Below are 15,262 nucleotides of genomic sequence, written 5' to 3' on the forward strand. Positions count from 1 at the left end.
ATATCTATCATATGTGCCAAAACAGAGGAGAGGAGGAACAGAGGGAGGTAACTTACCCTTCATGGTTGCATACAGTGGAACACGTTTATTTAATTTTCCTTTCATTGTCGTGTCTGGGTAGTAATGGATGGCAGATGTGCTGCTGTTTGTGAAATCTCTGTGGTCTGTTGCATAAAATGGTTCTTTTTTTCAGCCATTCATTTTTATGCAAATATCTATTTAGAGTGTCTTATAGCGAGCTCTTTAAACAGACAGGCTGACTTACTGCGTACTGCGTTGCTATGTATCTCAACACTTTTTCAGAGTGGAAAAGTACAAGTTAAAGACTGAGGATGAAAAATTGCTTTGGAACTTGCAGTTCTCCTCATCTAAAGAGGAAAAACTTTTACTGGTAATTGCGATGTGGTGAAAGGGACAGAAAAAGTTCCAAATGTCATATCCGTTATCTGCACGGATCTTTTTTGCGTAACATATTAAGATCTCTGCAGCTCTGTCAGCTTCTCTAGCTGACCTCAAACATAACACATGCATGAGTTTAGCCTTGGTAGATTTTTCCTCATGCCATGAAAGCCTCTGAAACAATGCGGTTTGGAAATGAGTCAGTACTGAGGCCAAAGGGTTTGGATTCTTATATGTGTTGGTCACACATGTAGCGTATGTTAGGAGCCAAGCTGATATTGCATTGCAGTGCTACAATGATGTCATTTACCATCTCCTTTTGCTGCCATTTATCAATTACTCTGTACTAACATAACTTACTAACATAAGTAAGAACAGAAGCGTGTCTGTCTTAAAAACACAAACAGGATTTTTCACGGTTTCATATTGAAATGTAATATCTTAATTCTTCCTACAACCCACTAGGGATCAAGTACAATGTCTCTATCGCGGAGAAACGTTACAATCCTCGGGCGATGTTGGATAACCTGAATAAGATGCAGCCTCAAAACTTGACCCTCCTTCCGGGAGAAGAGACCTGCGAACACATCTACTTTTACGTCATGGTGAGATTCAGTTTTAATGTTATTTTGGTTGCTTTTCTTCTTACAAATCATTTCATAATCAAAACAGTTCTGGCAGAATTGCTCAGAAAATATCACTATGGCTATTAGTCACTGGCTAAAATCTAAAACATACATCTATAGACTTGTTTAAAGCAAAACAGATATTTGAGTGTCACAGACAAAGTGTCATAATACAGAAAATCTGCTGGTTAATTTCTGAAAATAACATTTTTACATTAGGAAACAACAGACTACGCCAGACCCATAGTGTTCACTGTACAAGTGGCACTACAAGATCCAGAAAACGCACCAGTTCTAGATGACAGCTGGCCTACTGTGGTGAAGACTGAGGTAAGAGACAATCTGGCAATGTCCTATATTTCAACATGCTGCTCAGCTACACAGCTACATAGCTATTAGCTTTGCATAATGCATAGTTCAAAGAGGTTTGGACAGCAGGTGGATGAGGCTTTTCAGAGCTGTATGCCTGTAAAGAAAAATATCTCCCACCAAGTAGTTTGAGCAGTAGATGTTTAACACATATACTGACCTCAATATTTAGATAATTTGGCCATGATTAATATGAGCCTCCTGAGAAAGAGAATACAACAGAAAACAAGGAAAATCAATCATCATCTGGGTGAAATATGAAGCAGCAGTAGTTCCTTTGATGTAAAAAGATCTTGTCTCTTTGGTAAGCTGCCCTTTTGGAACGGCTGTGACGAAGACGATCGCTGCATCCCTGACCTGGCGCTGCAGAGCATGAATGACCTGATGACTCCAAAGTAGGTATACGCATATTCATCACCATGCCTACAGTCGCACAGTGGGACAAATTTTATTTGCACACTCGCAACGAGTAAATAAATAATGCGATATCTTCCTTCCTCGCTGCTTCCCAGACAGTTCTGTGCACAGTCCGTACAGTCTCGTGGTGCTTTCTGTCGCCGTCAAAGTGAAGGGGAGATGGAGGGATCTCTCAGGGTGCTAGAGGCAACCAGGCGGAGGATGGTGGTGGATGTTCGGCTGGAGAACAAAGGAGAGAACGCATACAACGCTCGCCTCAACATCACCTACACACCCAATCTGCACTTTTCTAGCCTCATTGTCAAGGTGTGTTATCATGACCTTAAACTCTTCATGTGGTTTATCAGGACAGATGTTCTCAAATAGCCTAAAAGGTCTATGTTACTCCAAAGAGTCCGAGGTTTAACCATCAGGTAAGGCGAAATAAATTCTACATTTATGACTAGCAGTGACATTTTTCATTCAGGACAACTCGGACATCAAAATAGAGTGCTACAGTCAGGACAAACTGAGGAACGAGAAGCTCTGCAATGTCAGCGCACCCTTCATGAGGGCCAAAACACAGGTGAGTTAACCATGTTTCTTCACGTAATTCATATGTGTCGTTGTGATTTTTTAATAAGATAAGATAAGGCTTATTGTCATTGGCAGCAAAAGGATAAATTGGATTCATTTCCATCGGAGAGTTAACTAAAAAACATCTCAGGTTGAAAAGCTGTAACTTTATTACACTATAATGTTTTAGGTGTTTTTGAAGAGGTGTCTGGAAAAGCATAAAGCTGATGCAGCCCAGTGAAATTCATCCGTATGCCAGTTTTTGTACCGATTCCCAAATAAGATTAGTTGGTGCCACTGGAGAAAATTGATGCGAAACACCAGTATAAAGTAATTCATCATTCAAGAAGAAACTAAAGTCTTGCTCCTCGTCTGGGTTCTGATTTCAGGATTTAGAAATCTGAGAGAACTCAAACCCCTATGTCAAAACAGAAATCAGCATTAATTTTCTTTCAGTATCTCTGCCTGTGCTCATCGGGTTGTATTTGCTTAGAAGAGAAGGGGTGGAGATGCCAGATGTTGGCTCTGTATGTTCTGCCTGTTTTGCTCTTCTCCAGAGTTTTCAGCCAACTGCTGTTTTAGTATGTTTCATCCAGGCTTTTAACTCTGCCAAAACATGTTTACGAGAACAATATCATCCTCAGAAAGCACATTTATATGTAATAATAAACATAGTTCCCCAGACCTGTCCCGTATTAAACCTGAATGCGTCATTGTTCATGTATAATGCGAGCACGAAGTGCATTGGGGACCACGAACACGTGCTGCAACTTTATTGGGCACACCTGTTCCACTGCTTGTTAATGCAAATATGTGAGCAACCTGTAAAGTGGCAGCAGCTCAGTTAACAAATATCAAATACACCAACTTAACATGCTAATGTTTCAGCCCTGTACCCTTCATCATATCATATTGCATATATTCATCAGTGCTCTGATGAATGCCACAAGCCTGAAACATTAACACAACTGTTGGCATGGACTTTGAATGTGACATGTCTGATGTTGTTAGGGGGGCTGGTCCTGAGTACTTCAGAAACTGCTGATCTAATGGGATTTTCCCACACAGCCATCTCTAGGGTTTACAGAGAAAAAGAGAAAATATGTGTCAGCCAGCAGCAGTTCTCAGGGTGAAAATCCATGTTGATGACAGAGGTCAGAGGACAAAGGCTTGTATAAACACTACAGAAACTCAAACAACCACTTGTTATAATCGATGTATGGAGAAGAGCATCTCTGCATGCACAACACCTTGAACAGACGAACAGCAGAAGACCACACGCTGCGCGCCACCCCTGTCAGCTAAGAACACCAAGTGGATGCCACAACTCACACAGGCTCAACAAAACTGGGCAGTAGGAGATTGGGAAAATATTGCCTGGTCTTTTTTCTGCTGCAACATTCAGATGGTTGACTCAGAATTTGGTCTAAACAACTTGAAAACATGAATCTATCCTTTGTATCAGCAAGTTCACTGCACTTAAGTGGCCTCCACAGCACCTTTGGGATGTGCTGGAACGGGAGATTCTCATCTTAAATGTGCTTGTTTACCTACATGATTATCCACCCACCGAATCCAACTGAAAAGCAAAGCAGCAGGGATAGTACCTGGATCAAAGTACCTGGACTACTTTGACATCATGTTGTATTTTTATATGTAAAGAATGAAATTCCACAATGTAAGAAAGAGGGCGCATTGTCATTTGGAGGAAATCATACCAGTGTTATGGAAAGAAAGTGCAATATGGAGATTCTAGGACACCATTCATAGCTTATCCGTTGTCGTCACTCATGATGACAGTGACTTCTCGTGTCTCGTGTTGGAACAGCTACTCGTGTCTTAAAGGTTAAAGTAGCTGTCCCAAATATAGACAAACAAATCAGCCAGTCTGGACCCCTCTTCTTCTTTTCACTATAAAAACATCACATTTAATTGTTATTGCATTAGGAAGATGCATCTTAGCAACGGGGTAAACACAACAGATAAGACTTGCTCTTCTCTCAGCATTATTCAGGTGAGACTGAACGAAAGACACCGAGATGCATTTCTCCTTCCTCATCTGTTAGTGATTCTCACATTCATTTCTGCTGTACCAAGCTTTTCCACATGCTTATAAAGTCAACAATATTTATGAGGCTGTGCACTTTCCGGGGTATTTTACAGCAAGGCATTACTTTTTATTTTTAGGAGGGTGATGTTTGTGTTGACTTTGATAGGGATGACACCGGTCGTACATCAGTAAGTGCAATTAAAAGCTGTTATCCCTTTTTTAAATGTGTTTTTCATTGACATCTGAACAATAATCTTTCAGCTTTCTATACTGAAACAAAGTCTGCTGACTAATAATGCAGGAATGAAGGACTGAAGGTGACTGAAAGAGTTCATGAAATGTCCTAACCATGTGATTATCGCAAACAATGGTGATCTCCTGGGCAACAAGTAAACCCAAATTTCTATGTAATGCTCCCAAGCAACTGAACCGAGCAGACCTGGTCACCCTTTAGAGCTCACTGAATGATTCATACCCACTCATTGACCCTAAACAGCATCCAGAGCCACAAAACTGATGTACTCTGGTCGAGAGCCTTTTAAGAATGTGGCACAGAGTTAAACAAGGCTGATTGTACACCAGTGCCACTGCCAAGCCAGCCTAAACCACCGTAGAGCTGAAGGAAAGTGGGAACTTCAGTGCAAGCTTTTTAAATTAGCCAGTTATCACGCTTGTTTGGATCTTACCAGGTGATTCTGACCCGTGTAAAACAAGTTTGTTCAGTAAACTTTACAACCAACAGCGACAAGACGTCTAAAAATCGATTCCTTTTGCACGTGATCGTGGAAGCAAATGTGTTTTTAGGTTTTGTGGGTGTATGCAGAGAGAAGGGTTCTAGTTACTAGCGGTTTGACGACTGACAACGAATGTGGCCTAAGGAGGCGGACAGGCTGAAGAAACACAGAGGAGGAAGAGGAGAAACATGCACTGTTTGAATTTCTGTGTTCAGCTATGCAGATGCACGAACATTCTCCAGCCATGGACAATCACGCCCTCAAAACCCAGAACAACTGTGTGTGTGCATGTGTGTGTGCACGTGTGCGCGTGTCTGGATTCCTATGTTTGTGTTTCATCCAGCCATCCTTCTCAAGAAACAGTGGGCTGAAGTCAAGGTTAACCATTCTTCACCAGGATATGCGATAGGACTAACAAAGGAGGACCGGGATCATTTTCCACATCTGGGACAAGATGATACGCAACGAGATCATTATATTTGTGTTAATCTGTGGTTGCTTTGAGAATGAGTCTATCTATATGGAAGAGGGAAGGAGGAAACCTCGTTATGCATTCCAGTCTGGTCAGACTGGATCCTTCATGATTTCATTACACCATGGAGGACTGTAAACAATGCTCAGCTAAACTCTGCTCTCCTAGATCGGCATTCTTCTGCCAATCAAGCCTCCTTTGCAGACTTGGGTTCCAATTTTGATACATACCCATTCCTCTTTCTGGCTGTCTCCTTTTTACTGCTCTGCTTTTATTTTGCCCTGAATCTGGCTTCCACTGGAAGTTTTGAGTGAGTGAATGTGTGTGTATGTAGTGGACATAGTCGTCAACTGAGGGGAAATTCCCAGGCTCTCTTTAAGCAGCAACAACTGTGCAAGCAGCTGCCTGGGGTCAAAGCCCAGGAATTATAGTAGGTTATTGCGGACTTGACTTCTTTTGTGTCCTTTATTCTAGGAATGCTATATAGCATAGCATCTGGAGTACTTTAGAGTTTTGTTAAAGCAAGATGAAATATAATTTAGGAAAAGCAATAAATGGGTAGTGTGTGCTTCTAATCTTTACTTCCTCTTCTTTGTAGGTAACATTTCGCCTGGAGTTCGAATTCAGTCGCACTACCTTCCTTGACCATCTCCGGGTTATCCTGGAGGCCAGCAGGTATGGACATCACTTTATATCTATTGGCATCCCAATTACTTTTTGCTTTGCATGTAGACAAATGTTCTGTGTTTTAATGATCAACAAAGATATTTAAAAAATAATACAAGGATAAGCGTCTCGCTGTAAGATCATCACTTCTATTTGTGGAATATTTTTGTCTTTTCAACAGTGACGGTGAAGAAAATAGCAAAGCCGATAATTTCAATGATATCTATTACTCGCTGAAGTACGAGGCAGACCTTCTCTTCACCAGGTTAGTCAGCTTTCGGGGGGTGGGTGTTGTTGTTGTTGTTTTGTTTTTTACCAAACAATACAAGCGAGGAATTTAGAAGTGCAGTGGGCTACAACAAACTGTGTTGGCATAATCTGGAAGATACTGACTGTAACTGTGGGGGAAATTAGTCGCTAGTTGTGCAGCCGGAATGGGAACTTTATGTTAATTGTTTGCTTGTTTATTTATTTACTTTTTTCTTTATTTGCTTTGACAGGGATTCTAATCCGACTCGATATGAAATCAAACCAGAGCTGTCACTGGAGGAGCCAGGCATCATCGGTCCTCCTTTCAACTTCACCTTCCAAGTGAGACCAGTTCTATCACCACCATGAGCTTAATTCAAAGTACAGCTTGGAAATAGTTTACACGATTCCCCCTGTTGTGCCTTAGATCCAGAATCTTGGATACTTTCCGGTAAAGGATTTGCAGCTAAACATCGAGATCCCAGAAATGACAAAAAACGGCAACCAGCTCCTTCAGATATCCGACTTCCATATTAACCAGGTGTGTGCAGAGCTTCAAACTGTCTATCAGTTAATACAAAAACAGAACATGAGGGACATGTGGCAGATTTTTTTATATTATAGCACTCCATGGTGTGATAACAGACGCTTACAGTGGCTAATATTAACACACTGCATAAAAGATGCCTTGCAGACAATTAGCAGCGTAATTGTTAGAGTGGCTAGGACTAAATCATTTGTTACTCTAAGCTTTGACATAATGTAATCAGTGAGATTTTGGCACTTTGGAGCTGACGAGCTGCCACTTGGGTTTCAGTCAGTTTCCTTTCCACCTATGCTGCTTTTTTACTTTTTTGCATTTACCCTGTATCGTCAGTTGGTACTTGCGATTGTTCTGCTAAAACTCACATAAATATCAGCGGTAAATAACAACAGAAGAGCAGTGGTGGTATTGCTACTGTTTAGGGGAAAGATTGTTTGGTTTGACCTGAGCAGACCTGTTCTACTATTGAAGTTCATCATTTCTGGAAAGTTTTTCTGGAATAATACAGATTCACAGGTCTTCTTAAAATTTTGGACAAGGTCAGCATGCTGAAACTCTTAACATGTTCGAGTCTGGAGGTTCAGCCTCTGATGTTTTTAATTGGGAATGAGAGGGGCAGCTCAAGTTGAGCCATTTGGGGATAAAGTAATAGAGGCAAGGCTGAGAGGGTTGGGACATATACAGATGAGGGAGGGTGGATATGTTGGACAAAGGATGATGAAGATGGAGCTGCCAGGCAGGAAGAAAAGAGGAAGACCAGAGAGAAGATTAAATGATGTAGCGAAGGAGGACATGCAGATTGTTGGTGTGACAGAGGAGGATGTGGGGACAGGGTGAGATGAAGCTGTGGACTCCCCTAAAGGGAGCAGCCAAAAGAAGAAGGACAGAGTCAGCTCGACAGACTAACCTCAGCTACACAGCGTCCAAACCTAATCACATATTATCAGTGCATTACATTTACTTTACATTAATTGCTGAACAATAATCATTCTTTTTAGTAACATGATCTAATAAGCTCCAGCTTATCAGCATATTATTTCACTGCTTTTCTGGAAACATAACATTTTACTGCACTAAGATGAATTTCTTACCCCCATGTCGCACCTCAGAGAGATGGTACGCACTGTTTACCACCTCAGCATGTGGCACAGAGCAGGGCATCACCTGAAGACCTGTCACGCTTCTCCAGCTTGGTAAAGTCAATAAAACCTATCAAATTCTTTCCCAGATAAAAGTTTAATTCTCAACTTATTTTCTTAACTTTTTTTTTTTTCGATCTGCTTCTTCCCACAGAACCGATCCAACACACTAACTCTTCCAATTCAATGCACAGTCAATGTGGCTTACTACAGAGACGCTGCCTTTAGAATCACTGGAGCACTTAGAATAGATACTTTACACGCGGTGAGCTTAAACCTCATCAATGGCTGCATGAATGATTATTTATCACTTTTTACAAAACTTTGGCTCTGCAGTGCTTGTAGCTGTGTCATCTGTTCGTTAAATGCGCCTGCTTGTTTTGATTTCCTCTCCAGCTGAAGTTTAAAATCCTGGAATTGGTGACCAGTGCATCAGTGGAGCTCCCCTCCTCCAGCCCCATGTTTTTACATGAAGAGAGGCCTGTCAGACATGTGAGTCGGCAACAACCAGTGCTCTAAATTGCTTCTGTCCTCGTCTGGATTTTATTCTTACCATGTGCCCGGTTCTCGAGATCAGCTGTTAAAATTTATTTCAGTGGACTTTAAGTATTCAAATAGTGTCTCGTATGTGATGTTACCATTCATGGAAAACTAAGAAGAAGAAAAAAACAAATTTTCCATCAAGCACCTCTTTTTATTAAAAAATGAAAAGAAAACAAAGTTTCTGCTTCAGCTGCGCTCATGAGCACAGAACTGAAACAGGGAATAATCACACTGTAAATGTTAGTATTGGAGCACTCATGGCTGTGTGGTGCTTAGGGACCGAAAGGACCAGCGGCACAACATGTATGAGTCAGGACTCAAACACTAATCTGTGCTGCCATCTATTGGTCATTAAAACTGTCAGACTCTATTATCTTGTTTTTTTTTAAAGAGACTGTATTTGTGGAAGTAAAAGGTGAATGGATGTACTTGATCGGTCTGTGAAAACGCTTTTTTATCAAAATTCATGAATTGTCGTTATGCTATTCTGCAAAAATCATATTTATTTAAAGCTATATATTTAAGCCAAAAATACCATTTATCACTGCCTGTGTGTACAATTCAGCCTGCGTGCTTAAGAGAAAACAAATTTTATGTGTTGTCATGTCCAACAGATAATACTAGAGATCAGGAAGGAGGGAGATTACAGAATTCCTACTTGGATTATCGTTGGAAGCACGCTGGGAGGACTCTTATTGTTAGCCCTGCTCAGCCTCGCTCTATGGAAAGTAAGTTACGTCGTGCAGTTTTTTAGTTAGCTGACTAACAGCCATTGAGTTATTAGAGGTATTTATCTAAATACCCACTTTTAGTCACTGACGAGTGACAATTTGGGGGGAGCTGTAGCATGTGATTCCCAGCATTTTCATGAGGATAATGGTTTTCCCATCCTGGAAAAAAAACCCACACCCTCTGGGGTTAAAATGTTTCCTTAAAGCACAAAGCCCCACAAACAGTTGATACTGTTCATCTGGATGTAACGTTTTAAGTGGGAGAAATATTTTGTCACTTATCCATGTGACTTCTTCAGTTTCCCCAACCTTATAAACAGTACATGTGCACAATAACTGAAACTAGCACCACTGGCGAACAATGAGCTGTCAGTTTCTTCATTAATATGCAAATTGCCATGACTGTTTACAAGGTTGGTCGAAACCTGCAGTCAGCTCATTTTTCTACTACCTCATCTGTAAATGTGAGCTATGGTCAGATGGTTATTGTAGTGTAGGTTTAGACTGCCATCATGTGGCTGAGAATAAGATATTGTCTTTAAATAAGAGTCTGACAGAAATGCCATAGTTATGTACCAAAACTGTGTAAAATGCCAGATTCTTCCATTTCTTGACTCTTGTCTGCATGTTTTCTATTTATTTCATATTCCTGTAGAAATAATGAAGCGGCTGTTTTATATCCATTACCTGGATCCTTTACTGTCAAGTAAAGGTCAAGCCAGCAATAAAGGCAGCCTCATATTTATGCTCAACACAGGATGCATTGACAGAAATGAAGAATCTGTCTGAATATGTGGAGCTGCGCTTTTTGTTTTGCGTGTATGTGTGTGTGAGCGTGTATTCATATCTTTGTGGGGACCAAAAATCCTGATCCCCTCAAGTTTGAAGGCATATTTTGAGACTCAAAATGACGGTAAGGGTTAGGGATCCATTTTTCTTGGTTAGGGTAAGAGGCTAGAGAAAACATAATGCCAGTTAGATGTCCCCACAACATATGAATACCCAACGTGTGTATGTGTGTGATTGGGGGAGGGGGTTTACTGGCTGAAATGCTTACATTTACAAGAAGCTGCTAGTCTCCCATCATATATTACAAAACTGTTTAAAAGCACGTCCTTATTTTAATTTTGTGGTATTTCTACACACAAGAAAATCATCAATCTAGCACCAGCGTCAGTGCATATATTAATATAATTGAATAGTCATCTTTTACACAAGATCTCCTGATGTATTGTTTTATGGGGAAAAGGGTCAGTCAGTTTGAACCGAAGCATCTGCCTCATGTTTCTGTATCATATTAAAGTGTAAAAATGGATTGTGTGTTATTTATTTAGGTTTTTCAGGGGGACGAAAAATGCCACTGATGATGCAGAAATTTAAAAAAATCACAAAATCACATGTATTAAATATGATCCACTAGATGTTAAAAAGCTAAATGATATTTAGTGATGGTCACCATGAGCAGATATCTAAAGGATCTGATGAACTGTCATGATATTTGGGCAGGCTAGCTGGGGATTCCAGTACACACACACACACACCGACATTGACTGGATTTATCAGCATTGTGGTTTTAATCTTCCCCAGTATATTCCTGACCTCAAACATACCCCGAGGGATACAGACTGGACCTTGTTTTTACTTTGGATTTATTCCGAGGATATTTTTTATTTCTGATCATCCCCATACTCTCTTTAACTTTCATGTGCCTCTATATTTGGTTAGCTCCAGCATCTTAGCTGCTGATAAATTTTCTGCCTCTAATTTATTTACATCCACTTATAACAATGTTGAGCTCTCACTGAATCATTTTAACCATAACTGTCTTTCTATTTTAGATAAGTCTGTCCTGTTTGACTGAGATTAGCTCCTGAAACTCTTCTCCTTGGATAAATGACGGCATTAAAGCGTTCTTGTTGAAAAAAATGAGCACTTGTGGAGATCAAGTCATCTACGCATTCATCTCCTTCATTTAAAGGATCTTTCAGTGTCTTTTAACACTTCGGGGAGAGATGCGAGGGCTGCTGATTTTTCAAACCTGGTTTCAAAGAGCAGAGGTAATCCTGTGATGGTATTCAACACTGTATTAGTGAAATTGGTATTCCTGCACCACCTGCTGTGCCTGTTTTAACAAATGAATCTCAAAATTCACATTTATTGCTAAGATTTTAGAAAAGGCTGTGCCTAAGCAGCTTACAGCTGTCTTGGACAAATACAGCAGCCTTGATCATTTCCATTCTGGCTTTTCCAGAGCTCATTCCACACAAACAGCTCTTCTGGGAGTCTCCAGAGACATCTTGATGTGAAGTGACACAGGATAATCTTCTGGACTTGACTTGATCTTTGGCTTTAATACTGTTGATCATCGCGTTGAGATTGACAGGCTGAGACACTGTGTGGGTGTATCGAGGTCTGCTTTGGAGTGGTCTCTTCAAATCTGTCTGAAAGATCCTTATCTGTGGCTGCTTCTAATTTCAGTTCATCTTCCACTTCTCTTGCTTACTGTGTAGCACACTGGTGGGCCTGTACTGTTTCTGTTGTATCTGCTCCTTCTTCAGCACGTTTTCAGCACTTTTAAGGACATTTCTTATCATTGCCGTGCAGACAATTTTCAGTCATATATCTTTTAAGCCCCGAGATGTTTCTAACCTGCACATCTTGCATCTAGAATCTATTAAAACTTGGATGGCTGACATTTTTCTCCAATTTAACGAAGAGAAAACAGAAGTTTGTGCCCCTGACAGATTTGTGCCTACGGTAATGGAAACCCCAGGTACCTTTGCTACATTTTCTACTTTGAAAGTGTAACTTGTGACTCAGCCTTCACTTTGGATGCTCGCGTTTAATCACCGTTTCGCTCTTGCTGTTGTCACTTAAGAAATATTTCCAAGTTGAGTTCCATCGTGTCACACTTTGAATTGGAAATTGTTATTGGGACCTTCACGTCTGGATTATCGCATTCACCTTGTTCACTTGTCTTAACAAAACCTCCTTTGGAACGTCTGCAGGTTGTTCAGAATGCTGCTGCGAGGCTTCTGACTAAAGTCTACCAAGTGCTCATGTGTCACACGGTTGGTAATTCGGTTGCACTGGATCCCCATTAATGTCACTTTAAGATTCTGATGTTGACCTTTAGAGCTCTGCATGGGCAAGCACCATACACCACCACCCAATGTGATGTTTGTGTATTGTATGTACGGTCGGCAAGGTCTGTCATCTCGGTTGTGGGCAAAAGACCTGCAACTGACAAATAAAGGCTATCTCATCTCATCTCATCTCATCATCTCAATAGTGAAGTTTTGTGTCCATATATTCTGCGTTCCTGAGGTCACATGATCACAACCTGCTGGTTTTATGCAAGACTGAGAACTAAAGGAAACAGAGTTTTTGTGGTCCACAGACTCCAGAGCTCTCTACATTCTTGTTGTGAATCACTTTATGATATTTTTCTTGAAAGCTGGTCAATAAATAAAATTTTACTTACTTTTATCCTTAGGGGGTGATGACTAATAACCTCATCTACTGACTTTACATCTACAGTTTGGTGCCACATGGGTAACATGCTATTTTGAGATTAGGAACATAGTCAGCATTTTACATGGTGACTACGTCAGTATGTCAGCATTAAAATTGTGGCCTCACAGATCTGCAAGCACAGCCGCACACTCTGAAACTTCTTGGCTTTTTCTTAAGTTTGCATAAATTTTACATTTGCAGTCACAAGGAAGTGATGCAATCTGTGTGCTGCACAGTGCCCGCAATATTTGTAGCACATTTGTGTTTGCAGCATTACTTTTTATCTAACTTATCTCTGCTCTCCCACCCAGCTTGGATTTTTCCAAAGGCAAAAGAGAAAAGAAGAGGATGAGCAGGAGGTTAACGGCAAAGTGGCAGAAGAGCGATAACGCAGGCTGAGGGCCCCCAGCAGACACCCTTTCCACAGGGGACCCGACACTCAGGGACCAATCCGCCTCACCCCACCTGCTCCCACCGCTGCAGTGGCACCGCGTACACAGCACCACACGATCATTATTGCTGAAGAAAGGCTTTTTCAGTGCACTGGATCTTTCCTGCGCCACAACCCCTGACCCCCAACAATCAGCACTGTCACACTCACTTAGCATTCCTGCACTGTTGCGACATTAGGGCCTTCTTTGTCTATGTCTTCCACTGGCCTGGATGTCATCTCTTCAGAGATCTTGGAGCTCTAATTGCGTCGGTTTCTGGCCGGAGCTCTGGTGGTTTTTCTGTCCGTTTTCTACAGAAGAATAGAGCCACTTTCAGTCGATCTGTTTCAAGATTTTCAGGCCACTATTTGCATTTGAGGCAAATGTTAGCCAGTCATTCTTTTGTCTTTTCCTGATGTGTAGGCTATTTATTTAACTCCTATGGTAAAGTACATGAAAAAAAAAACCTCAAGGGTGTTTTCCCACCCAAAAGCTACAACAAAATGTAAAGCTCTTATACTGTATATTAAAAATTCCAAGTTTAAGAAATTTTTATCTGCCATGTATTCAGTCAATTTGCATAATAATTTATGACGACAGAAAACTGAACTAAAGTCACCAGAGAACGAAGAAGATTCGTGATGTTTAACTTTTAGAGACTTTTCTTAATCTTTGGAGAAGAATCCTCTAAATGCATCATCTCTTTAAGAGTTCGTTCATTTTAAGATTAACATCCTGGGAATCATGCAGGGTGATTTTTAAAACATTTGATGCACTTTTTACTTTGTATAAAATTAACTTGAATTTTGTAAATAGTCAGTTAGCTTTTTTTATATCCTTTCAGTACTATAATGGTTTTCTGACAGTTTTCAGCGTGGTTCATGGCATTATTTTTTTTCAGTTCAGTACGTCGGCTTTGTTTCACTGAACCTGTTACAATACGAGACAGCTGCGTGCCTTTTAACATGCACTGCATCAGAGCAAAGGGTGTGCTTATAATATTAATGGGATTTTTTTATTTTATTTTTTTTTACATTTGAAGCAATTCTTAACAGAAATGTAAGTAAATGATAATCAGAAGCCGTAAACATGAGTCCAGTGATTGCACAATGTCTGGAGTTTTTTTCTCTTTGAAGAAGTGTGAAGACCTGTAATATGCCTACAAATAAAACGATATAGGTCTATGAGTGTCTTTTTCACAAGTATCTGAGCGCTTTCAGCTGCATAGAAACAGGCCTCAACAAGCATGAGTCACCATTTTTGAGATTCCAATTCTTCACATACAGAAAGGAAGAACAGAAGCTGGGATTAGATTAGATTAGATAGAACTTTATTAATCCCTCAGGTGGGTTCCTCTGGGAAATTCGATTTCCAAAAAAGCACAGCACCGACAGAAGTTACAGAGTTACAGAATATTATATATATATATATATATATATATATATATATATATATATATATATATATATACATATACATATACATATATATACATATACATATATATATATACATATATATATATATACATATATATATATATATATATATATATATATATACATACATATACATATACATATATATATACATATATATATATACAAGATCCGGGCCATCAACACGTACGCCCTGCCCGTGATCAGGTACCCTGCTGGGGTAATAGGCTGGCCAAAGGAGGAGATAGAAGCCACTGACATAAAGACAAGAAAGCTCCTTACCATGCATGGAGGGTTTCACCCCAAGTCCAGCACCCTGAGGCTGTACGCTAAGCGGAAGGAAGGGGGCCGGGGACTGGTGAGTGTCAGCACCACAGTCCAG

The 15,262-nt window shown here is 40.3% G+C and overlaps 1 protein-coding gene across 1 annotated transcript in view; it reads left to right on the forward strand.

The window, feature by feature from the left end:
• The window catches only part of itga11a (integrin, alpha 11a), a 52,017-nt gene extending 38,618 nt beyond the window's left edge, over nucleotides 1-13,399 (forward strand). The window contains exons 17-30 of the mRNA XM_085357124.1: nucleotides 865-1,004; nucleotides 1,245-1,355; nucleotides 1,704-1,789; nucleotides 1,907-2,117; nucleotides 2,278-2,376; nucleotides 6,221-6,297; nucleotides 6,470-6,553; nucleotides 6,789-6,879; nucleotides 6,965-7,078; nucleotides 8,191-8,274; nucleotides 8,375-8,485; nucleotides 8,617-8,712; nucleotides 9,378-9,491; nucleotides 13,322-13,399. Coding sequence (XP_085213250.1) covers nucleotides 865-1,004; nucleotides 1,245-1,355; nucleotides 1,704-1,789; nucleotides 1,907-2,117; nucleotides 2,278-2,376; nucleotides 6,221-6,297; nucleotides 6,470-6,553; nucleotides 6,789-6,879; nucleotides 6,965-7,078; nucleotides 8,191-8,274; nucleotides 8,375-8,485; nucleotides 8,617-8,712; nucleotides 9,378-9,491; nucleotides 13,322-13,399 — 1,496 coding nt within the window. The remainder of the gene's footprint in view (nucleotides 1-864; nucleotides 1,005-1,244; nucleotides 1,356-1,703; nucleotides 1,790-1,906; nucleotides 2,118-2,277; nucleotides 2,377-6,220; nucleotides 6,298-6,469; nucleotides 6,554-6,788; nucleotides 6,880-6,964; nucleotides 7,079-8,190; nucleotides 8,275-8,374; nucleotides 8,486-8,616; nucleotides 8,713-9,377; nucleotides 9,492-13,321) is intronic.
• The last annotated feature ends 1,863 nt before the right edge of the window (nucleotides 13,400-15,262 follow it).

The sequence above is a fragment of the Diplotaxodon limnothrissa genome, linkage group LG1, assembly GCF_057381915.1.
Source record: "Diplotaxodon limnothrissa isolate DT_005_m linkage group LG1, D_limnothrissa_male_GT1.1, whole genome shotgun sequence".
Taxonomy (NCBI): Eukaryota; Metazoa; Chordata; class Actinopteri; order Cichliformes; family Cichlidae; genus Diplotaxodon; species Diplotaxodon limnothrissa.